General features: G+C 38.1%; 2 protein-coding genes across 2 annotated transcripts; both read left to right on the plus strand.

The window, feature by feature from the left end:
- Window positions 1-395: 395 nt before the first annotated feature.
- On the plus strand, window positions 396-15,946 carry LOC139969532 (cytosolic non-specific dipeptidase-like). The gene is made up of 13 exons (XM_071974602.1): window positions 396-811; window positions 2,016-2,139; window positions 3,271-3,441; window positions 4,976-5,131; window positions 6,459-6,539; window positions 6,689-6,762; window positions 7,790-7,864; window positions 8,223-8,367; window positions 9,589-9,688; window positions 10,503-10,674; window positions 11,253-11,338; window positions 13,701-13,867; window positions 14,240-15,946. Exons 1-13 carry the CDS (start codon window positions 780-782, stop codon window positions 14,282-14,284), a joined length of 1,428 nt encoding a protein of 475 aa, XP_071830703.1. The 5' UTR covers window positions 396-779; the 3' UTR covers window positions 14,285-15,946.
- Window positions 15,947-16,075: 129 nt separating this feature from the next.
- Window positions 16,076-25,438, plus strand: LOC139969535 (lengsin-like). Its single transcript, XM_071974609.1, has 2 exons — window positions 16,076-19,552; window positions 22,464-25,438. Exon 2 carries the CDS (start codon window positions 22,483-22,485, stop codon window positions 23,860-23,862), a length of 1,380 nt encoding a protein of 459 aa, XP_071830710.1. The 5' UTR covers window positions 16,076-19,552; window positions 22,464-22,482; the 3' UTR covers window positions 23,863-25,438.
- Window positions 25,439-25,560: the final 122 nt, after the last annotated feature.

Genomic DNA, 25,560 nt, shown 5'->3' on the forward strand with positions numbered 1-25,560 from the left:
CAAATTCCTGGCTGCGTGGTGCAAAAAATTAGATCAATTGAGACAATTTTAGGCCTCCCAGGAGCAGCGTACGAAAATTGTTTACTAGGCCTACTGAGTGAAGAGGTTTGTTGACAAGTGACGAAAACTTCGGGCTCTGATAGCAAAAACACTTCACGGTCATGAATGGGAAATTGATGGTGACATCAGAGGCCAACTTGTCAGCTATCCAGTGATGGGTAGCGTTTAACTAGTGAGAACTTCTATCTAGACTTAGAGACCACATTTCTTTTGTGATTTAGTGTGTAAGTCAATGGAGCTTTTACTGGACTTATATGCTACCTGAACTCGATAAAAGTGTCATGTGTTGTTGTGCCACCACAATCACATGACCAAGCATATGACTTCCTCTTGCAATTCGCTTGACCACTGCAACTAAAATGGCTATAACATAAAATAAATTTCTATTCTTACAATCGCAAATCCTTAGTTTGAGGTGAACCTTATTAGAACAAAATTGTTTATGGAATTGCGCAGTAAATGCAATTGAAAACATATTTTTATCAAAGACAGATTTAATTTATATTGGTTTGCTTTCTAGCAAACCAGGACAGTACGAAACTAGTCATCCATACGTAAAAGCACAGCTGAAATCGTTGTTTGGTTTGAGTGCTTTTTAATTGTACTTCATCGCTCGAAAGTGAATTACGTGGCCTCTTCTTCCAAAATACTGTCTCACCGAAACAGAAACTACAGTTTTAACATTTGCCACGACAACATTGACGAAGTTTCATACAAACATGGCGGACGAATTTCTTGGGAAGCTTTTCAAGTTAGTAACGTTGTTTCAAAAGACATTCCCAGATCATAAGCTGTTGAGAGTATTGTATGATTAACCTTAGTACTAGTTAGCGTAGTGCCAGTGGTACTGGTATTTGGTAGTGGTACTGGTAGGCCTTACCCTGCAGAAGCTCAAACTGATATTTGCAAAGGCTAGCCTACAGTTACTTTAGCCAAAATCAACTTATTTGTGGTTTGGCTAGCCCATGCTGTGTTAAGTTTGACCTACATTATTAACCAGTCAGTTCACGTAAAAGCAGAAATAGTTGCCACAGGATATACTAGATGGACATTGAAAATGAAAGAGCTGCATACTGTATTCTAACAGGCTACAGACATTTAGTTTGACTAAGTATAGCCTATATTGCATTGGCCTAGAATTTATTAGGTGAGGTGTTGTCACATGACCACATACTGTAAAACTGTCTCATTGTGAAGTAATTGTACCAATTTAATTATGCTCTATGTTGGTACATAAAGCATGTCTTAAGTGCCAACTAAATGCAGTTTCATAGCACAGTGTCGTTACTGATCACGTTATTTCTCACCATCAAGTTTGTCGTAAAATCATGTCATCACAGCATTGTGTCGTCACAATGATTTATGCCATAAATCATTTTGTCAGAGTATGCAGTCTTGTAGCTTGATAGGCTAATGGACATTGTTATCACACTAGCTTGGCTAAATTACTTTCGGTGTTTTTCAATTAGCTGATTAAGACAGAGATAAAGTCATCTCTGCATGATGCGATGAAATTTGTTGGTTTTGATGTGAATTGTCTTTTGCTGCAATTCTAAGAAGTGCTGTCACTACAACCTATAATCCTACCTCATCTTTTTTCCGAATCTGAATCAATAGAGAAGAATATAAAAATAGGAAAGATGGAAGAAATGGAAATTCATGTGGCTTGATGTCAGTTAAATTTGATGAAGCCTTCAGACTTGTGTATTAACCAATGGATGATCATCAAGTCTGTTAAATCACATAAATTATGGAATAAGATTTTCTCATATACCTGTTTGCATGGGGAGTTTGTTGGTGATAATAATAAAGTTCTGTGTTACGGGCCATGTTATTGGTCAGGTTTTACAGGCGATGTTATTGGTCAATGGGAATACCTTCACCAGATGTCCATATGCTCTCAGAGGGGCCCAAGCTTTTGTACAATATATATGTGTTCTTCATTTCCATTGCAGGTATGTAGATGACCATAGTGAGAGTTATATTCAACGTCTCTCAGATGCAGTTGCCATTCAGAGTGTCTCTTCTTGGCCAGAAAAAAGGTCAGAAGTGGTCAGAATGGTGAAAGTTGTAGCAAAGGTACTTTTTTTATAATAGATTGGTTCAGTGACCAATCATTGTACATAACTTGTTCAACTCTTTTAAACATAACAGGCTCTTGCATTCATCATGGGAGCCTCTAAATGGTATTGCCTCTGCATTTTTGTGGGTCAAAATTGCTGAAAGTACTGCTATTTTCTCTTCCCTCCGTCTTAGTCGTAGCTCGATGACCCAAAGATAGTGTTTTATTCACCAAACCTACACATCTCTCCTACAGTGTACATATATTGGTTTTCTATTCACCAATCCTACATATGCATCTTTTCTACAGTGTACATTTTGGTGTTCTATTTACCAAACCTACACATCTCTCCTATAGTGTACATATTGGTGTTCTATTCACCAAACCTACACATCTCTTCTACAGTGTACTGTACATATTAGTGTTCTATTCACCAAACCTACACATCTCTCCTACAGTGTACATATTAGTGTTCTATTCACCAAACCTACACAATGCTCCTACTGTGTACATAGTGGTCATGCTATATTACTTTGCTACAGCTTTTTTGTGACAACCAGATTTTCTGTTCGACGACCAAAAAGAAAGACCTGGTTGTCTGAGGGACGACAAGAAAAATATCCTTAATAAAATTGCCCTTTTCAGTATAACAATAACTACTGTAAACTGTAGGCCTACACTGCACTGTGTGATGTTGCACTAATAATCATGTGGCTAAATAAATAAAGCAACGATGTATTCAAAATGTCAATAGTTTCAGTTTCAAAGGCCTGCACTGCAACAATACGCAGGTACTTCAGGAAGTGTCAACTTACAGTATCGGTAACTGTATGATACAAAATGTAAAAAATAATGTTCTTCCTGAAAAAATACTGAGTCGTTCACAGGGAAATATTTTTTTCTGGCATCCAATTTCAAAATACAGTACAGCAAAATTGCTATTCAAGTGCAAGGGAGAAGCAGAGCTTTTCTCTACTGTTTTTGTAACCATTTCATTTTATAAGGGAAAAAAAGTTATGGAAAACTACTACCTGTATGCACAAAAATTTAAATACTTAATTATTGTTTTTACCTGAATTCCCATATTCTCTTTTCATTACCACTGCAAATGCTTTTCTATCATAAAGAATTCATTTTTGGGTTTTCAGGATTTGGAAGAAGCTGGAGCCGAAATTGAGCTAGCGCCCGTTGGCAAACAGACTCTTCCCGATGGTTCGCAAATAGATCTACCTCCGGTTATCTTAGGTCACCTTGGATCCGATCCTAACAAGAAGACAGTCTGTATTTACGGCCATCTGGATGTGCAACCAGCCAAGCTGGTGAGGGAAAGTAATATTTTAATAGTTAAAGTGTCATCCGACCATTCTAGTTGGGAGGGGCAAAGTTATATGTATTCTGTTGTCACTTTCTACGAAGTGAACAGAAACTAATTGGTTATATTTGGAACTTTTGGCACAGCATGCTTGAGCTCCATGCCTATACAGTCCTCTCCCCTCACCCCAATCACATCTCCCCCCCCTCCCACTCTTTTCACCCCATTTTCACCAGTTTATCCATGTCTAGTTCTTTATAGCTTTCACTTCTCCTAATTGAGAAACATTTTATTGTAGGCAGGCTAAAACACTAGTTACTCATTGAGCTTCTGTTTACCTTCAAATAATTCTGTTTCTTGGAAGTCAGTTATTCTTTTCTAAACTTGTATTTTTTTTGAAGGATTTTCAGTTTCTCTGTATATAGAGCATAAGTCTGTAGGTGTTAACAACAATCACAATATTTGTTTACAGTGTAGATCTCTGCTTTTTCAAACACGTAGAGCAATGGTTATTAAATTAAATGTATAACTATCTATGTAATTTGTGATATCTGAGTTCAACCTAGTACCATCGCAGCTTTGAGAGTTAATTTAGCATTCAAATATTTGTGTAGCAGCTTTGAAGACTAACATTACATCTCATTATGAAACTTAATAGGTCCTGTGTACATACATCTTTGCACTTTTAGTACAGCAACTACTAGCCCATTCTGAGATTGCGATACAGATTAAATTATTACCTAAGAAATATATATGGCTGTACTAGATAACAGTAAGAAATTTTTTGCAATCAATACAGTGTTGTTTTGAGTTGTAACTTTAGTTGTCAGTCCTTTTCCACTGAGGGAAGATGAGAATAGATTTGTGACAGTGTTTCCCATTAATGATTAAGATGCAGTGATAAGGTGTACAAAAATTGGAACTTCTATTTTACTTTAGAAGGTAGTTTCAGTATTTTACTTTAAATGGTAGTTTCAGTAAAACATACCTAAGTCTTGATTACCACCATGTGACTTGTTAGCTTTATGAAATAACTCATTGATTCTTTAATTTGTTTGGCTGGAATAATCCAGAATATTAAAAGAAGTGTCACACTATAAAAGTTGTGCACATACTTTTTTTCCCTCTCATTTTTAACCCATTTGTTTAGTAGCCAGTCTGAAGTAAGTGTTATTGCTGGTACAGATTGAGAGTAATGGACAAGCACCTTCTGCAGTTGCCAGAAGATAATGCACAATTGGAGGAGGGAATGGGGTGAGGACAGGAGCGGGTAGATTTAGGATGGGAGGGGATAGGGGTGAGGATGGGAGGGGATAGGGGTGAGGATGGGAGGGGGTAGGGGTGAGGATGGGAGGGGGTAGGCGTGAGGATGGGAGGGGGTAGGGGTGAGGATGGGAGGGGGTAGAGGTGAGGAGGGGAGGGAGTAGGGGTGAGGATGGGAGGGGTAAGGGTGGGGTTGCAATGATTATTCATGAGTTGCCTCCAGTCAGCTGTTTAGGATAACCTGCAATTTGTTATCATGACTATTTTTTGTTTCTCAGTCGGATGGTTGGGATACTGAACCATTTGTTTTGACCGAAAAAGATGGCAAGCTCTACGGCAGAGGCTCGACCGATGACAAAGGCCCCGTTCTTGCCTGGCTGAATGTCATTGAGGCTTACCAAGCCCTCGGAAGAGAAATCCCAATAAACATCAAGGTTATTATTTTATTTTATTTTAATTTAATTAAAGAGGATACAAACCCAACCATCATCCGTGGCTTATATATGACCCGAGTCTTTGTGCAGAAAGATCCCTCCCCCTACTGTACAGTGCCCCCCCCCCCCCCCTTGATAAAAACAGCTGACAAGAATCTTGTTCCATTTGGAAGATGTCCAAGTTCAAGGAAGTGTCTGGGAGCTGTCATTTTTGTAAAGCTGTGATGTCGTAGTGGCAACAAGATCTGAAACTGCTTGTTTTTCTTCAACTTTTTGCCAAGGAAGAATGTTAATAGTGCTGACACTGAAACCAATATCATCATTAGGTTGTGTTCAGAGGTTCAATATTTTTGATTTTGCATTTTGCAAACCCTTCTCTATTAAAGGAAATAAACATTGTGAAAAAGGTAGGTAAGCAAACAATTGAAGCGTGTGTTTGATGGCTGGTTGATGTCTCATATAACAGGCGTGATCAAATCTTCGGTCTTGTGTGTGACGAGATGTTAAATCTGTGATATCACACGAAAAAAAGAAGCTTTTTTGGGGGGTCATGACAGTTATCTCTGTCACAAAGACCAGTAAAGATGGTAGGATTTGTTTCTCCTCTAATTACATTGTTAAATGTGTCATATATTTATTATTTTATCTCAAAGTCCTACAGCACAGAGAAGCAAGTTTTATATGTGTTACTTCAGGGTCAATTTTTTGTAAGGTTTTTACATTGGAGTGTCCCAACAGCAACTGTCGTTGTCTGAGAAATGTAGCCAAATAACAATGACCAACGCAGTATGTACACAGTAATGGGCATGTGTGGGTTGTTGAAATAGAATATCAGCTGTACGGGTGATACCAATTTATCAGTTTATACCTGTTTGGGAGTATTTAGTGACCATGCACTCTGAATTGAACGTAAACAACTATAGAAGCCATCTGCCGGACAACCTCCAAAGCTGATTTGGGGTTGTCCAAATAGAAATTGGTCATCTCGGACTAATGTGCCACCTTTAAAAGGTCTTTCTTGATCTTCCATGGTGTCCACAAGATCTTCAAATTAGGATGAAAGAAACTCTAAAAGTAGAGGTAGATCCTGCCAAAGAGCGACCTTCTATCTGGGCGGGTGGGGGGGGAGAGGGAAAAACAGTAAAAAAAGACAGTATTTGATAGAATTATTTTGTTTTGTTTGTGATCATCACATTCAGCCAAAGTTTTCCAAATAATTCACTGATGACTAATGAATTTGTATCTTTTCTAAGATAAACTGTACTGTAAATATGACATGGTTACTCAATAATATAACAGACTGTTGTATTGTGCTAAACTTTCACAGTTCTGCTTTGAAGGGATGGAGGAATCTGGATCTGAAGGACTCGATGAACTGATCGAGGCCCGTAAAGACACATTTTTCAAAGTGAGTACAAAATATTTGATGTCTTTTTCGATTGATGGTTGACTTTGAAAATTCAGGGGTTGAGAGAAGTTGTGGAGGGGGGAATGAAGTACTGTACAGGAACAATGAAATTTAAACCATTGTTGTCTATTGTTCTCTGTTCTCCTCAGGATGTCGACTATGTTTGCATTTCGGACAACTATTGGTTGGGAACCAAGAAGCCCTGCATTACATACGGACTTCGGTAAGACAATTTGCATCTACCAAATTATTTTTGCTCAACTGTGTTTTAGAATGTAGGCTATACCCGAGTACATACTGTATGCCGCAGCTGTTGTAACAGAATAAAACTACTTTGTACGAGCCGATATCAAATAGCAGGGAAAGACGAAATGGATTCAATTATGCGAATTTGTTTAGGTGTTCTCAGAAATTGAAGAACCTCGCAAAATGAAGGAATGTCTAAATCAAGGTGGTCGTGGTCAAGATAATTGGGCAATTTGTCTGCAATTTGGTCAGCTATCTGATAAGAGCAGCGACATTTAGTTCATGTCCTGCGATAATCTAAAACTATGATAACTTACTGATCGTTAACAGGATCAGTTAAAGTTGTTTAAAACAAGAACAATACAGATAAAAATTGGAAAGGACAAAAATTCATGTGAAAACTTTGGGAGTGTATTTTCAGAATACACATAGTTAGATTTTGTTGGTAGGTCTATGGAGTCAGCCCAATTTCATTGATAGAGATCTATTCAGATTAGCAAGACCAGTGCACAAAAGATCGAAAATTAGAACTGCACTTTATTGTACCAGACCTGCGAAAAGCAAATAATATTTCCTCCATTTTTTCTAACAATTTGAAACTTTTGTAGTAAGGTTATTGGAAGGTTATGATAACCAAAGTAAATCCCTTATATATCCCGTACACATGGTGACCTAGTCTGACCTTTTATGATACCACCGAATGATAACTTTCCGTAATTCAGATGGCAGTCACAAGAGAGATACAAGATAAAAAAAAGAAGTATATAAGATTACAGATAGAAGTTACATCTGAGCAACTGACTCTCATCAAACAAAATTATCACAGTTTTTTTTTGGTTTTATTGGCAGTGCCCAAAAATAATTCAGCATGTTGCCCAAATTTTCACAAAATTATCTTGTTGGGGAGCTGCAGTCCCCCTCGACCCCCCATTAACGTTTTTGGGAAACATTTCATACTGTAGTTTTGATTTTGATATTTATTCTTTTTATCTTTCCATCTGCAGAGGAATCTGTTACTTCTTTTTAGAAGTGACATGTGCTGAAAAAGATCTCCATTCTGGTGTGCATGGTGGTTCTGTGTAAGTAAAGAAAATATTCAGAAATGTTTAGTAAGAACTTAAGTTGCAACACCTGAATTGCAACAATTTACTTGGGTGCTTCATTTGTGATATGTTACAAGTTCAATCATAGAGCCATGGCCCGTCATAGAGAAGGCAATGTTTAGTCCTTAAAAAGTCCTTAAAAGTGTGACTCCACACTGAGCAGAATATGTTAAGTTGAAGTATCGGACAGCCGCTTGCACGGCTCTACAAATAAAGTTCTTTTTTTATCGTCTTTTTCAAACATCGAGGGTCTTGTACCTCGACCAATTATAACGAGCATGTTTTGTGTCTTACCTTAAAATTTCATTTGTTGACATAAATTTTCTCTTACAAGATATGAAGCCATGACAGACCTTGTCAACCTTCTCGGTGTCCTGGTAGATGTCAAAGGTCATATTCAAGTGCCTGGGATCTACGACACAGTCGCAAAGTTGACGGAAGAGGAAGAAAACCTGTATCAGAGTATCGACTTTGATATGGCAAGTAATTTGAAATGTTTTCAATAAGGATAAGAGTTGAGGTGAAGCAAAAGTGGGATGGGTGGAGGGGAGGGGGATGCCAGGTCTTTTAATTGTTCTTCCCTCAAGTTTCCCACAAGCAGGTCTTCATCAACAAAACAAAACAAAATGAACGTTAAATGAACCAGAATATAATACTTTTGAATCTGAAGTGTCTGAATAATGTCAGTGCTCATTCAGATTAAACAAGGTTGGAGTAAATGAATGATGTTTGATTATGGCAATCTTAGACCCCAACGAATAGATAGTTATAGCCTGAACCAACTACCAAAACATAGAATTGGACATTCGGAAAGATGTAACAAGTACCATATCTCAGGAGCGGACATACTTATAATAATAATAATAATAATTTATTCTTATATAGCACTTTACATCAAAAGAATGATCTCAAAGCAGCTTCACAGAAACGCATAAAATAATACAACTTAAAAAATATTACAGCTTAAAAACAATACAATCTAAAAATATTGCATCCTGAGAATTACAGAAATAAATAACTTAACTATAATTATTAAAAAACAATAAAATTCAGAAATTAAAGACAAAAGCAATAAAATATGACAGCATACAATAAAACTAAAATACTAAACTATTACAGCCGAAAAAATTAACAACAATCAGTCTATCAAAACATACAAAGACAACAGGAAAGAAATGTCGATTTGGGATGGCCATAGGGCCTGAACAAGCTATGGAGGGATAGGATTAGATATTAGAAGGCTGTAGTTCCCTGTAGTATCCCACATTAATTGGATATAGGGCCAAAGGACAGGATATTTGAGGGCCATAGGATTGGACATTAGAGGCCATAGGGCTGGGCATTACAGGACCATGGGGCTAGACATTTGAGCTGCTTTAGATCTAGCCAGTTGATGGCCATAGGGCTTGATTGTAGATGGTTGTAGGGTTGGACATTATACGGCCATAGGACTGGAAGTCATAGGTCTAGATGTAACTGGATGATAAAAAGGCCATATGACTAATTTTTAGGAACTGGACATTTAGTGGACCCTGTCAACGACAAAAGCATGCAACAAGGCACTAGATGGATGTGCCAAATACCATACCCTAGAACTGTACTTTAGAAGGCTAAAAAACAACTTCAGTGATTATAGCTTCACACACAAAAAGTACTTAATGTTTTTAACTGATCGTGGTAGATGTTCATTTAATTTCCAGGCTGAATACCAAGCAGATTTGGGGTGTTCTAAACTTCGTCATGATTCTAAGGAGAAACTTCTACAGCACAGATGGCGCAATCCTTCTTTGTCCATTCATGGTAAGGTTTGCAGTTGTTCTTTCTTGGTAGAGGGAATTTGATGCCGTATTAGGTTCTATTTCTGGAAAACTATTTCCCATTGTCTCCTTGGCCATACCTACTAAGCTAGTAACACAGAGATGTAATTGCAAAGTGGTTCTGGCAGTAAAGTTATCAAAATATCTCACCATGCCGTACATCAGTGTTGCTCGATTGATTGATTTCACACAGGAGAGACTTTTGACTCCATGTATTTAGGGGATTGTGGGACAAGAGTTATACTGTACAATCCTCTGCTAAGTGTGGTGTGTTTGGTTCCAAACAGTAAGAGTTCTACGACTGACATGGTCATGTTAGCTAGACGCCTCTGATGTTATTGTTCTGATTTAGTTTCTATGACAACTATCAATCAGTCGTTCTGTACAGCAGTAAGCAGGCGCGTAGCGAAGACGGGGGCGGCAAAGGGGGCGACCGCCCACCCCCCCCCCCCCGAGCAAATCTTTGTTGTATGTTTTTATCGCTAGTAATTTCAAAATAAAAAATGCTTAGATGCAACTTACAAGGCCTGGGAAGTGCCATTTCCAGCAATCTAGCAGGCCTTTTCGGCCAAAATGTTCTTCTACACTTCGAGCCAACACATGGTGGCGCTACTCTTAGATAGTTTCCAGTGCTGAATCTACGGCTCTAACAGATTGCCTAAGGGTTCGCCCCTCCCTTGGCAAATTCCTCGCTACCCGCTTGGCAGTAAGGTCACTGGTTGTTTGAAATATTTGATGTCTTAAAAGTCTCGGAGGCTTTCCGGTCAACAGTTTGTTTCACTCCATTTTTATCGTAGGCATAGAGGGCGCCTTCAGTGAGCCCGGATCCAAGACCGTGATCCCAAAGAAGGTCGTGGGAAAGTTTTCGATCCGCCTCGTCCCAGATCAGACACCGGATGAAGTAATTGCGTTGGTCAAATCTTACCTGAACGACACTCACAAGAAGAGTGGCTCTCCCAACACAGTGGAGTAAGTTCATGCTAAGGTGGCAGGTTTACCAAGATTCAACAATAAATGAATGTGAAAGAGAAAATCCATTGGCCAGATACTTGATCTCGTTATGAACCGTTGCCTATCGCTGAATTTCAAAAGGTCATTTGAAGCTAACGGATGTGAAAATGTAATATATTAGACATCTCTGGTTTAGTTCTTATGGCAAGATGTCAGCATTTGAAAATATCCATTTTATGCTAATGTTGATGAATTTACTTCTTTTTTTTTCTAAATCTCTGGGATTCAAAGTGAGGGTCACAACTCTCTTTAGGATGAAAATCTTATATCAAAATATTAATTCAAAATTCGCAAATTCTAATAATACAATTTTGAAACTATGCAGCATTGATCATGCGAACACAGGTGTCAAAGAGGGGTGCAAACCTTCCCCCACCCCCAAATATACCCTTACCCCAAATATACCCTTACCCAGGCTACAATATATGTCACTGTAGGGTAGCCAAGATGATGAAGGTGGAAATTGGGTTCACCAAAGAGAAATAAGTAAAGTTTCTGCCATTGGTAAATGTAACTGATATCTTGTTTACTTTCAGAGTTAAGTGCTCTCATGGTGGGAAGAGCTGGTTGAGCGATCCAACTCACCCGCATTTCCAAGCCGGGATCAAGGCCACTGAACGAGGTAAATTTAGAGGGAATCAGATCCTTCAGTGACAGATTAAAAGCATTGATGACATTGATGATAGTTAACTATCCGTTGCTTGCAAGTGAAGTTTTCTTCTTGTCGCTATAAAATGCAGACAGTAATGAAACGTGAAATCTTGTTATCTTTTATCTGGACCTGAGATGTCCATCGCTGCTATGTACACTGTGTTGTGGATATTGACCGTAGCTGCATGTATTGACTGTACACTAGTGTCTAATTACCGACGGGAGCAAGCTGTGTGTGTATTTTCTGGGATCGATGGTGGTGTCTAACACTTCGATTACACCAAATTAGAAACTAGGTCAGATTACCGGCATTAGACGTTTCTTGTGTGTGAGTCTTCACACCCTTAAACGTGTGACAGGGTGACAGACTGTGACAGGGAAGACCAAAAAGTATTCCACATTGCTGTGGTGACAAGCCTCATCATTGTATCTTGTTCCTACCTAGATCTATTGGTGCTGTTTGAAGATGACTTAGACCAGGGGTTCCCTAACTGGCGTGCATGAACCCCCAGGGGGTGCATGAGTCCATCCCAGGGGGGGGTCGTGAGACATTTCTGAAAGTCAAAACTAGAGCACTTTTTGTTGAACTAAAATCTGATGTATCATATTATATAGTAATGTACAAAAGTCGTACCTATCAACAAACTCTTGTCCCGTTCCATACGCATATATTGCCATAGAAGAATCCACTGTGCATGTGATAAAAAACGAGCATCCGTCTCGTATGGGTGATCGATGCGTGATACAATTTGTGATCTGATCAAATAAATATTTCTTCATCTCTTGTTTTCTTCCATTACAATATTACAATATGAACTTGATCTTTTAAGAAGCACTGTTATGTGTATTATAGTATAGTAATGACTCAGATTGTGTCTCGAAAAGTTTGGGGTTCGTGGACAACTCTGACATCCACACAGGGTTCGTGGGGGAATAAAGTTAGTGAAACCCTGACTTAGACACCTGTGTCTAAATTAGGATACTGATGGGACTGAAGCAAGGCCAGTATGACATAAATGTTATGTGCTGTTGGAAGATGACTTAGACACTTGTCTAAATTAGGATCATAATGGGACTGGAGCAAGGCCAGTATGACATAAATGTCATGTGCTGTGCAGTCCCACACATTATACACAGTTTGTCTGCAGGCATATTAGGTGCTGTTTGAAGAAGACTCAAACACCTGTCTAAATTAGGATGTTGATGGGACTGAAGCAAGGCCAGTATGACATAAATGTTAATGTGCTGTGCAGTCTACACAATAGACACTGATGTCTGCAGGTATAATATGTGCTGTATGAAGATGGCCAGTATGACATAAATGTTATGTCCTGTGCAGTCCCACACATTATACACTGCTTGTCTGTAGGCATATTCTCTTTCATTCTATATTAATTCAGCCCTGCCGCAGGGGATTTAACAGCTACTGCAGCTTGTTAATGCAGTGCTTTACTTTTGACAGACTTTTGTTCATCTGGTTAATGAACCTAACTATGTCCTCTGTCATGCAAATCATGACAATTGTCATTCGTTACAAGTTGTGTATTTTTTGACTTTACAGTAGCTTTTGTTTTTAATTTGACCATCTGAATTTGGCAAGAGTTTGCAGTATCATACTTTGCCACAATAATGTACCGGAAAGCATCTTTGTTCCATCAAAGTTATACCAGGAATGATGCAAAGGTTTCCAAAGTTAGGAAGAAGGTGATTTCACTGCACTAAAATTTGTCACAGAGCAAAATTTAATTTTTAGTCTGGTGGAAGAAATTAGAATAATATGGAATAAATTCTAAGCATCTTTGAATGGAATTGCATGCCAAATTTTGCCAGGAAACTTACAGTTTGGTCCTCTTTTCAGCAGTTGAAGAGGGCAAAAATGGAAAAACAAACATGTGGACTATTCTTTTTTAAGCGTAAACGGCTGGTTCAAAAGATTAGGCAGTTTAATAATAGTAAGTAATATTTATACAGCGCATAATCAGCAAAGCTGCTCAAAGCGCTTTACAAATGTAAAACCTAAAAACAAATAGAAACAAAAACTAAAATATTAAATATATAGAACCAATAAGGCAAAAAATGTAAAAGCCAAAAGCAACAATATAAAAAACACCCGTACTAAACAATACTAAAAAATTTTTTTTTTAAATAAAGCAATTAAAATTTAAAAAAATTAATAAATAAATAAATTAAATTATAAAAAAAAAAACGCAATAGTCTAAAACAAATTCATAAGTAAGTAAATAGTAAAATAGATTAATTCACAATTGCACAAATGCAGCATCCGTACATCTTGCCATTTAGTATGTGGACTTTGTTGTACTTTGTATTTACAGTTCATGGCGTGACCCCTGACATGACGAGAGAAGGAGGCAGCATCCCAGTGACCCTGACCCTGCAGAATGCCACGGGCAAGAACGTCATGCTGCTGCCGATGGGATCGTCAGACGACGGGGCCCACTCACAGAATGAAAAGTTCAATATCTCAAACTACATCCAAGGGGTAAGGGGAAAAAGGAAAATTTCACAAGTTTTACAATGCTGTCTTAAAATGGCATTTTCTTGACTCGAGAGAAAGTGTTTAATTTGGAAAGATTTCAAGAAACTTGAAAGTGAAAATGAACTTTGATTTTTGATCTTAAATGTGAATTTCAGATCTGAAAGTAAACAAGTTTACTTTAGAGATTGATAGGATGGAATTAAATCGTCTGTCCTATATCGCCAAAGCGAGGTATGAAGGTGGATCTGGAGGGGCGAGAGAGAGGAAGGTACTGCTTTCTCAAGAGATCAATAATTTATGACACATATCAATGTACCATTACATTTGCCTCCAACAATTCTTTTTTTTTTTTTATATATTGTTTGTGTCTTTTAGATCAAATTACTTGGAGCCTACTTTGAGGAAGTTGCAGCACTCTAAGTGTGAGTTAAAAGACGAACAGCCAGCTGAACTCATCATCATCTTTCATACGCAACGCCTGAAACATTTAACCGTAAAGTCACATTTTTGGGAGTTGCCAAGTAAAACAATTTCCATTACTTTTCTGTGTAATTAACATTTTTATCAAACTTATCTGTCATTTTTCAAATAAATAACAGGCCTTTAGAAACCATATTAATACTGAGGTGAAAGGGATAAAATTAGAAAATGGATTGATAAAATTCTAACTTTGGTTATTGGTGCTGTCACAGACTAGTATGGTAAAATATTAAATCGTTAGAAAATGTGATGTAAACCAAATTTACTGTTGTAAATACTTATAATGGAGATCAAATTGGCCTTTCCAGTTATTTCTTTTCTTGCCCTCATATTATTCTGGTCACAGCAAACATACCAGTGCCATCAGCTGCAAGAGGTTTTACTGACTACACATTCCAAGTACTTACTTACATTGTTTTAGAAAATTCTTGAAAAGGAAAATTATCTGCTTAATATTTCAGTTTAGTGAATTACATGATATCAGTGGTCAATCGCATATCAAAAGTGTCTTTGGAAATGCAAATTTTAATAGTTTTTTTTTTTTCTCCTAAGAGGCTGTCCTCCAAATTTCCAACTTCGTGCAAATTGTTTGGACCAAATAGATCTTAATCATCTTGTTAATTTTAAGGAACTTAATTTTAATTTATAAAGGTGGTTTATGAAGGTGGTTCAAGCAGCTGCTTTTAATTGTTTTCTCTCATTTTTGGGGGTTGGGGGATGGGGGGTTGGGGGGGGCTTAAAAGTGTTTTTATAATTGTCAACTTTGTCTTTCTTATTTGCAGATTAGATTATCAAAAATACATTCTTCATGAAAATAAACTTGATTAAAATAACTGATATTAATAGTAGTAATCCCTGAGAAGGACAGTCGAGAGGAAATTTAACTTTTGACAGATATGAAAGAGGGAGATATTTTAAGAATCCTGGTTAAATTGGCATCCAATTTATAACCAGTTTTCATCGTTTGGGAAGTTGGCATATCTTGCAGCAGAAGTGAATGTCAAGCAATAAGTGTTATGTCTTAGTAGCACACTAACGAAAGTTCTGTTTTTTTGTTTTTTAAATTACGTTTTCTGCTTCAAAATTGGGATGTATCCCAGTACGAATACCCTGCAGTCATTATAACATCGTTAGCTTGACATCGACTTATGTAAAGTTAGGACCCTATGTAATCCTTTGTCAAAACCGTAAAGTAAAGAAATCCATACATTTTTTGCTTCTTCTAACAGAGTACTTCTATGACATTACACCTGTTTGCTTCAAGTTTACCTAGCGTACAATACTGTGGCAATTTCAATTATTGATATCTCAAGGAATGTAGGAATGGAATGTAATAACATTTCACCTGGATTCTTGGAATGTGTTTCATTTGTATCCAGTCTCTGGGCTTCCTTTTTTAATGATCTCAAAATTTTGGAACCTGGTTTGCTTTTTTGTTTTCCAAACTGATTTGTTTAATTTAATTTGTTACTTAAATTGAGATTATAGATACTGATGGTGAATATCTTCACTTCTGTTGGTTGAATTAATCATGCAATGAACCAATTGTGTGTGGTGAAATCTAAGCAGAGTGACTTAAATAAGAAGAATTTACAAAACTGATTGCTCTCGTCTCATCTTCCATTTTTTTTTTTTTTTTGCTTCTCGTGTCTTTCTCCTATTGGTTCCTAACCCTGGCTTCTTCCATAATAATAATAGAGAGACATTCTATGAATTTTGGGGAAAGCTAGCATCGCTGATACTGAAAAGACTTTTCATCTCACAGTATGTTTGTTCTTAAGAGTGGCTAATGCAAAATGTGCATTCATACCACAGTAATTTCTTCTTTGCAAACCTGCGTAAATGTTCGGCGTCCCTCAGACCACTTGCCTCAGTTTTTTCTCAATAATTGTGTGTAATGTATTTCATTTTCATGAATCGTCAAAAGTAGCCATTGTCATTATGACATCGACATTGCTTAAAGAATGATCTACATACTTATCATTGTCGTGGGAGCTGGTTGTTTTGGAAATACTGCAAAGCATGGCATCCATAAATGTTTGATCAGTTGCTCTATGGTTGGATGTATAGGGTCTGTGTTCCGCTAGCAACACTTAGTGTGCATTGAAGTACGTAGGCAATACACTCAATGTATAGTATGTGTATGTATGTATTTTAGATCCTCCTGCAACCTTTTAGTTTACTAAACCCGCCAAGCAAGTTCGTTTATGACAGCGGCGTAACGATGAGTCTGGGGGCCCCTGGGTCCAGGGAAGGAAGGGCCCCTGGCTGCTGCGGAGAATCAACCGATGTGCGCGCAGCGCACATCACGAGCGCGAAGCTCTGGGGTTCTACAAGCTCTGTGGTGCAATCTAAGCCGTATATGGAACATTTCGTGGTGATTTTATCGACTGAGATTTTGGGGGAAATCTGCGTTCATAGACACAATTTGGGTCTGCCTTGTCTGTCATACTGGGAACATGAAAAAATGTGTTGCAAAGCTAGAATACATTAAGAGATTGAAAGGACAATAAGACCAAATGACCAAAGTCCAATTAACATAAACATGTATATTTCCACCCGTGGCGTAACTCCTGTGGACAAATGGTATCCAAGTTCCCGAGAACTTGGAAAGGCTACAGCTTGAATTTACTGAGCCTGGCCTTCTTGTCAGCAAACATATCGATTAGTCCATCTATATCAAGTGACCATGCCTCCTCGCTCTCGATGGATAGGATAGCCAGCGAAACCAGTCGATCTTGAGAAATGGTTGAACGTAGGTACAACTGGCCAAATTTGGGGACATTTGGGCAAAATATCAGCAAAACGGTGGAAAATATGCCAAATTCGATTTACTGTCTGATACGGAAACATACAAATACACACACAAATCTTAGGCATCTGCGATTTGGCCGATAGCTGAGGAAAGCATCAGCCAAAGGGGTTCAAAATATGCCAAATTCGTGTCATTTGGCCAGTTATCGGCCAATGTCATGTGGCAACTCTGACCGAGAGCGAATTCATTGAAATTAGAGGCGCTATTTCGCTATAATATGTACCAGCGTAGCCTATCAAGTTCCAGTGTGTACCTCAGGCTCTTGGGTCAGTCGTGCGGAAGAAAGGATACGAAATTTGCAGTTGCAGGGGCATATGATTTATGACGAACTATTCACGCACAGAAAAATGTGTCCACGGTCTCGTTTAGTTTCTTTTCCAACGAAAACGTGCCGTTTCAAAAAAAGAAAAAAAAAGGGTACCCCTCTTCTAAGTTCTGTACATCAGTGCAGCGGGGGCCCCCTTTGGTCGGGGCCCCTGGGTTTGCCCCGTCCGAGCCCATAGGCGTTACGCCGCTGGGTTATGAAACGAATCCAGTTCGGAGTTTCGATTTGCGAGAGGCGGATTTTGGGGTAAATGTGACAACAACAAAAAACGTCAGCATTCTTACAAGTGTTTAGACCTATAAGACCGCTTACATGCATGATGGTATGCAAGAAATAAATAATCCAAGATAAAAATGAAACTTCGACGTTCGATCAGGCCTACCTATATACATTCATTAATTAACTGCGTGGAATTTAGCGAGATCTGCACACTGTAGGTACAGGGATTTTTGAATAGTAGGTCGTTGGTGGGGCATACGCCCTAGATATTGTGTACATTATTGGTGTTCAATCGCGGGACGCAAACTTGTTTTTTCTCGAGTAACAACACTTTCACTCGTTTTACTTGATTTTCGACATTCACATCATATGTATAGCTACAGCATTTGAAGAGCTCAATATTAAATTAGTTGGAAAGTGCAGTATTTTTATGCTGGTACTAGATTGTCGCGACACTAGCCTTTTGGCTTTATCCACACATATGCATATGGCCACATTATCTAAGGAGCTCAAAGTAAATCAGTTGACAGGTGCAGTATTTTTATGTTGACATGTTGTCTAGACACTCCAAGTTTTACTTGATTTCTGACATTCACAGCATATGCATAGCCTATAAACATTATCATAGACGCTTTGCGTAAGAGTTGTACACCGTACTACAGCGCAGTGTGCATTGCAGGCCGTCCAGGCATGTATATATGGTCTACCGCCAAATTTCTGGCTACGCTCCGCGGCAATTTGAGTCATATTGAAAAGCATTCGAATATCATAATTGATAGATAGGTGATCTAACGTAGCACACATTTATCTTCATTTAATTTGTATCAAATAGCAATAAATGTATTGATTTCATTTCCAAAGTTAATTTAAACCATGCATTTTACTATCGTAGCCCCGACAAATAAGTTATAAATGTATAGACTAACAGAAACGTGGACGGGCTGGTTTTGCACCCTGGGCAGGCGTGTAGCCAAGGGGGGGGGGGCGAAGGGGGCGAAAATAGAAAATGCTTAGATGCAACTTACAAGGCCTGGAAAGTGCAATTTCCAGCGATATGGGAGGCATTTTCAGCCAAATTTTTCTTGTAGGCCTACGCTTCGGGCCAACTTATGGTGGCGCTACGCTTAGATAGTTTGCAGAAACATATTTACGGCTCTGATAGTTTGCCTACAGGTTCGCCCCTCCCTTGGCAAATTCCTGGCTACGCACCTGACCCTGGGTACTTTTTTGTTTGTTATTTAAACCAGTTAACTGTCGTTGAAAACCAGCAACGAGTTGAATGTATAGATTAATAAAAGCGAGACATGTGTCTGTAAGCTGTATCATAAGTTCAACATAGCCTAATCAAGTTTAATAGTTTACCCAAAACGATTGTGACCCGTCATAGGGTCTCTGGTGGACCGCCATGAAAAGTGTTATTCAGTCAAGGTATAATCATGCAGTGTATACCTCCGGCGACCCCATTGGTGGAAATCCTGCCTAGAGTGACGGTTGATGAATAAAGCACAATAACAGCAGTTGATGTATATAGAGTAAACTATTTCTTGTAAGAATGTAGGGTCAAAATTCACACTAATACACATGCATATGCTAGCTTGTTTCGAATAGGTGCAGTGACCGGTGAAGTTAGTTCATAATAGAGGGAAAATCCTTTGTCGCTATATAGCGTAGAAAACCTATATATGTTTACTCAGCTGAGACTTATTAATATTGTCGATGATAATATATAAGGCCATTTGCACCAAAATACCGAGGAGAATCGCTGTACGAAAGGCTGTTTGACTACTATATCTGTGCCACTGAGCTTGTGCCACTGACCTTGTGCGTTCTTTCAAGTCTGGCAAATTGTGTACGTTTTTATTTTTACTTTTTGGTTGTAATTAATGTTCTTAATGGTAACTTTTAGTTGCATATAGCTACGCAAGTCATCTTAAGTTAAAGAAGAGTTTTTTCCATCTATGTTAGGTAAATATAGCTTTCACTGATATTACAAAGTAAGTTATCAGAACCATTAAGAGAAACTAGGAACATAAACTGTGCTTACCAACTTCGTATAACCATCCGATCGCTTTCTATGAGCTAAGGTCGCTTAATTGTTACTTCACATGACAGTATTGGTGAATTTTATATGTGTAGTATGTAATGTATGTCAATGGAAGGCTCGATTTAATTAAGGCAAAGATATCTTTCGATGAAATTTAAATCGGACACAAAACATCATCTTAAGCTTATCTTTACATGACAGTGATCCTTGTGAAGGACAACTTCTCCTAACAGCTCAAAACTTCTTGTTCCGTTAGGCTGAGATATCCTAGTTTAAAACTCATGTCTGGGGTTATCAGTTTGTACCATCTCTGCTTTCAAATAGTGTCATTACGCCTGAAAACGTTTTACATTTTCCTTATTTTGTTTTCAGTATTTTCAAGGTAAAATGTCATTATAGGTCTTGACCTTTTTTTTGTTCACGTTTTGTTTTAGATTCATCATTTGTAAACCCTCCTCCGTTACAGAAAATAAAACTTACACTAAAAACAAGAATAATATAAAAAATATTTGAAGAACATGTGCATGGCTCGATGATGTCATATTTAGACTTGATCAAGTCTTCGGCCTTGTGTGCGAAGGAAGTTTATTGAAGGATTAGTTCAGGTGTCATACATGTTAATCTTATATGAAAGAAGACAGTAAAAGAAACACAATGATGAAGAAACTGTTCAAATATCTTATTCCGTTATGGAGTTATTCAAGTTTAAAGTTCTTTCTGATTGTGTAGAAACGGCTGAAATCAGACTAGCTGTGATGTCACATCCTCACATTTCGGAAAAGTCTTTGTTATTTTATTAAAATGTTTTGTGAGATTTTATGACTTACAACCAAAATATATGTCATGTGGATCTCATGTTTGTCAAGGGAAGTATCAGAGATTAAACATCTGAAGAATTTTTGATTATATTTTTTTAGATTTGTGGAAAAAAATGTAATTAATTTTTATTGAAATATTCACACATGTTAAGAAAGTGAGGATGTGACATCACACCCTCAGAGTTAGTCTTTCTACACCAGTCATTTTCAAAGAAATTTGTATATCTTCAAAGCGTGATATCTCCTAAAAAGAGCATGCTATCATGGTAGTTTCTTTACTGTTCTGTTTGCCTTTTTGAGCTCTTTCATACAAGATAGACATGTCAGACACCTGAACCAATCCTCTAAGCCCACTTGACATTCTTACTCAAGTGTATATCATGCAGCTTTATAGGGCAAAATATTTATCGGCGTGAACTTTGTTATCGAAGAAAAGTTAATACTAGCAGGTTCTCACAGTGGCGTAGCCAGACGGGTGCATGTGGATAGTATCCCCTCCCCCTATCTTTGGGGGATTTTGGGCCCAATAAATTTCGGGTGAGCCCCAAAACTCTCCCAACCCCCACCAGCAATGACAGGCAACATCTTACAAATAATTCCTGAAGTACAATGCATAAACTGATATCTTGTACAAAAGGTACAATACATACAGTTGAAAATTCTTCAACATTGTTACAAAAGTGACAACATATGGCAATCTCCAACCTTTTTCGAAAAACATTTCTAAAAGGAAAGTGGGGGCACTCCCCTTAGACCACTCCCATGGATGACTTATAAATATTTCCCTCGCCACTTATGAAGGTTGTTGTGCCTCTGAGGTAGAGCCTACACCGTGAAATGTATAGTCACCAATATTCTCTTTTCTCTGGTGTTTGCTACTGGCAACTCTTAGCAAAAAAAAGGAAACCAGATAACGCAATTTGTAATATAAAATCCTTATGTGGTCTTTGTAACCTTCATAAAAACCCACATGTGACCGATATGTTTATTGCGAGGTATACTCACATTAATTGCTCATATGTATTGAACCCATATTTTACTCAGGCACATAGAACACAATTGGGCATCCATTGGTTTACCCACACTCATTTGCGCAAGTGAAACTCATATAATCCACGTGGAACCCAATCAGACATCCAAACATTTCCCTAATAATTCCAAACCCGCATATCAACCCAGTTGTAACGCAGATGGGTGCTCTTTAACTTCCTATGTAAAATCAGACATCCCAGAATTTACACGCATTAATTGACCGATTTGTAGACCACATCCAACCCACATTGGCGATGCCCAAGTTAGCCCACGTATCTTTACCCACACATATTTAATACATGTACAACACTGGCCCAAGTTGCCGCTCCGTCGTAAGACCCACTTGGGGCCGAAACTGTTGTAATGGCTGGGTTTGGACAATAAAACGTTTGTTTTGTTTTTTTTGCCAATACTTACCAATACCAATACAATATCCAGCAAATGAAGTTTGAGAAGAGCTCAGAGAGGAAAAATGAGAAACCCGTCCGAAAGTGTTGTTCATTACTGGTATGTGATGATATGGATACGTGTTAAGGTGGCACTTTTAACTGGTGCACAGATTTAACTCAAAAGGCGCCCATGACGGTCCATTAAAAAGAAAGAATACTATGTTGCCATGGCTACTTGCGAAAGTAGTAAAAAGGGCAAGGAAAAAAAGCATTTCACTGAAATATATTCTTCATAGTATCTATGAGATACTTACTTATCATGTCACTTGATAAATCTGGAAGCAATCCTTCTATCATATTTGTACGTAGTAACTTCTATTTATTTTTTTGATTTTTTTTATATATCCTAAGTCATTCTGATATAGTTCCTTTATGAACATAATTTTCAACAAAAGTCTTTTTTAATCCAATTTGCAGAAACTTGTGACCAAAAATTATGACGTCTACAGGGCAAAGCATGGAGCTACTCACGGCTGTGGAGAAGAGGATTAAAGATGATAACATTAAAAACATTCGCTTTGAGTTTCTTGATACCAACGCTGTCGCTAGATCTAAAACCATTCCTGCTCGCCACTTTAAGAGCACCGCCACATCTGGAATCCTGTTTCCAGGTGTCTTTTTTGCGGTGACTGCAAGATCAGACATACCATTTGAAAGCTCTATCGCCGAGAAATACCATTGCTCTGATCTGGTATTTCTACCCGATCTGTCCACGTTCGAAGTATTACCATGGACTCCAAATACAGCGAGAGTGTTCGTCTCAGTATCGGACATTAGTGACGACGAGAAAGCGTTAATCGATCCAAGAAACGTCGCTCGGGCTCAGTTAGAGAAGCTCAAGGACAGAGATTTGAGTATCTTCTCATCATTTGAATACGAGTTTTGGGTAGTGGATGAAGAAAATAGGAAACCAATCATCGATGGCGTAGATTGCTACGCCACCATTCGTCTCGCAAAGCACCAAGCATTTTTTGACAAGGTCGCTGAAAATCTCTCAGAAGCCGGAGTCGATATCGAATGCGTCGAAACTGAATACGCCAAAGGTCAGTTTGAGTTGGTCATCTGCCCGACATTTGGAATCAAGGCCGCAGATAACGCCGCAACTTTCCGCACTGGTGTAAAAGAAATGGCGATGCGAAACGGATTTGTCGCTAGTTTTATGTCGAAGCCATATCCTAAAGAAGGAGGGTCGTCGGGGCACCTCAATCACTCATTGTGGTCACTCGATGGTAAGACGCCTAAAACAGGTGATTCTTCTCGGCCCTATGGACTCTCAGAGATTGGAGAACACTGGATAGCTGGTCTTCTAGAACATGCTCCAGCATTATCCTTCCTACAGAGTCCAACTGTAAATTGTAGAGATAGAGTGAAACCAGATACATTCGCACCATTCAACGCAACGTGGGGAGTAGACAACCGTACATGTGCGGTTCGTTTGAAGCAAGTCGGGGCTCATGGGATCTACATGGAGAATCGAATGGGATCAAGTGCTGGAAACCCTTACATAAGTCTAGCTGCTACAATCGCAGCTGGAATAGATGGTATCGAACGTAAGTTACCTCTTCCACCTCCAGTACCGACTAACAAGCCATCACATATTGCTGAGCACGTTCCACCGAACACTGCCCTCCTTCCCGCTGACATGGAGGCCGCATTTCAAGCCCTAAAAAAGGATGAGATAATAGTAAGTGCTATTGGGGCCGACCTTGTCGACGCTCTGGAGTCCGTACGACGTCTTGAAATGACCACATTTGCTGCTGACAGTGATGTTGAAAAATTTGAATTGCACAGGCGTATGTATTTTGATTACGTTTAAACAAATTGAAAAAAAAAAATACAGAGGATTTAACCGTTCCCCCTCGGAAAGAATGACGTCATAAAGCTCGTACAATCATCGGGCAGCTTAAACGCATCGATTTTTCTTTTTTCATTCTGTGATTTTGTCTCCCGATGAATTCATTTGGTTATATATGTTAATCGGTAGACTTTGGTAAGCTCTTTGATCATATTCTGATAACAACCAAAATGAAAGAAGAATATTTCTTAATGGTATATATTTATAAACCCTTACATAAGTTAAATGGGTTTTTTTCTGTCTTCAACAGATTATTATTTTTTTTTAAATCAGCATACTTAGCATTTAATACGCAGATCATGACTAATGATATTATACATTTAATTTTGCTTTTTAACATTTGTGTTATAAAGTTCGAAAATGTTATAGAAGATTTGATGATTTAAGAAATATTGTATTCAAACAAAAAGTTACATCAGAACATTTTGGGTACGGGTATATATACCCTTTTCATTCCATTCAATACATTAATCACTTTTGTCCTGGAAAGGTATTTTGTTTGAGCTAGGGGTTCATCTTCTAACATTGTATTCATCGTTTCTATAATGGGTTTTTAATCTGCTTCTTGTTCTTCTTTATTGGTACTTGCAATTTCCATCTGTTCCCTCCTTTCACCTTTTCACTGTTTTGAGTGAGTCCGTGAATGTTGGGTGGGGGCGTTGGGGGGGGGGGGCTTAAAAGTGTTTATATAATTGTCAACTTTGGCTTTCTTATTTGCAGATTAGATTATCAAAATACATTCTTCATGAAAATAAACTTGATTGAAATAACTGATATTAATAGTAGTAATCCCTGAGAAGGACAGTCGAGAGGAAATTTAACTTTTGACAGATATGAAAGAGGGAGATATTTTAAGAATCCTGGTTAAATTGGCATCCACTTTATAACCAGTTTTCATCGTTTGGGAAGTTGGCATATCTTGCAGCAGAAGTGAATGTCAAGCAATAAGTGTCATGTCTTAGTAGCACACTAACGAAAGTTCTGTTTTTTGTTTTTCAAATTACGTTTCTGCTTCAAAATTGGGATGTATCCCAGTACGAATACCCTGCATTGATTATAACATCGTTAGCTTGACATCGACTTATGTAAAGTTAGGACCCTATGTAATCCTTTGTCAAAACCGTAAAGTAAAGAAATCCATACATTTTTTTCTTCTTCTAACAGAGTACTTCTATGACATCACACCTGTTTGCTTCAAGTTTACCTAGCGTACAATACTGTGGCAATTTCAATTATTGATATCTCAAGGAATGTAGGAATGGAATGTAATAACATTTCACCTGGATTCTTGGAATGTGTTTCATTTGTATCCAGTCTCTGGGCTTCCTTTTTTAATGATCTCAAAATTTTGGAACCTGGTTTGCTTTTTTGTTTTCCAAACTGATTTGTTTAATTTAATTTGTTACTTAAATTGAGATTATAGATACTGATGGTGAATATCTTCACTTCTGTTGGTTGAATTAATCATGCAATGAACCAATTGTGTGTGGTGAAATCTAAGCAGAGTGACTTAAATAAGAAGAATTTACAAAACTGATTGCTCTCGTCTCATCTTCCGTGTTTTTTATTTTCTTCTCATGTCTTTCTCCTATTGGTTCCTAACCCTGGTTTCATCCATAAAAATAATAGAGAGACATTCTATGAATTTTGGGGAAAGCT

This window comes from Apostichopus japonicus, chromosome 7, assembly GCF_037975245.1.
Source record: "Apostichopus japonicus isolate 1M-3 chromosome 7, ASM3797524v1, whole genome shotgun sequence".
Lineage (NCBI taxonomy): Eukaryota > Metazoa > Echinodermata > Holothuroidea > Aspidochirotida > Stichopodidae > Apostichopus > Apostichopus japonicus.

Bases quoted from the DNA above. Each gene is read 5' to 3' on its own strand.
- LOC139969532 (XM_071974602.1), top strand. From the start codon at position 780: ATGGCGGACGAATTTCTTGGGAAGCTTTTCAA. The intron at 8,368-9,588 runs GCAAGTAATTTG...TTTAATTTCCAG, and splicing joins AGAGTATCGACTTTGATATG to GCTGAATACCAAGCAGATTT. The intron at 10,675-11,252 runs GTAAGTTCATGC...GTTTACTTTCAG, and splicing joins GGCTCTCCCAACACAGTGGA to AGTTAAGTGCTCTCATGGTG.
- LOC139969535 (XM_071974609.1), top strand. From the start codon at position 22,483: ATGACGTCTACAGGGCAAAGCATGGAGCTACTCACGGCTGTGGAGAAG.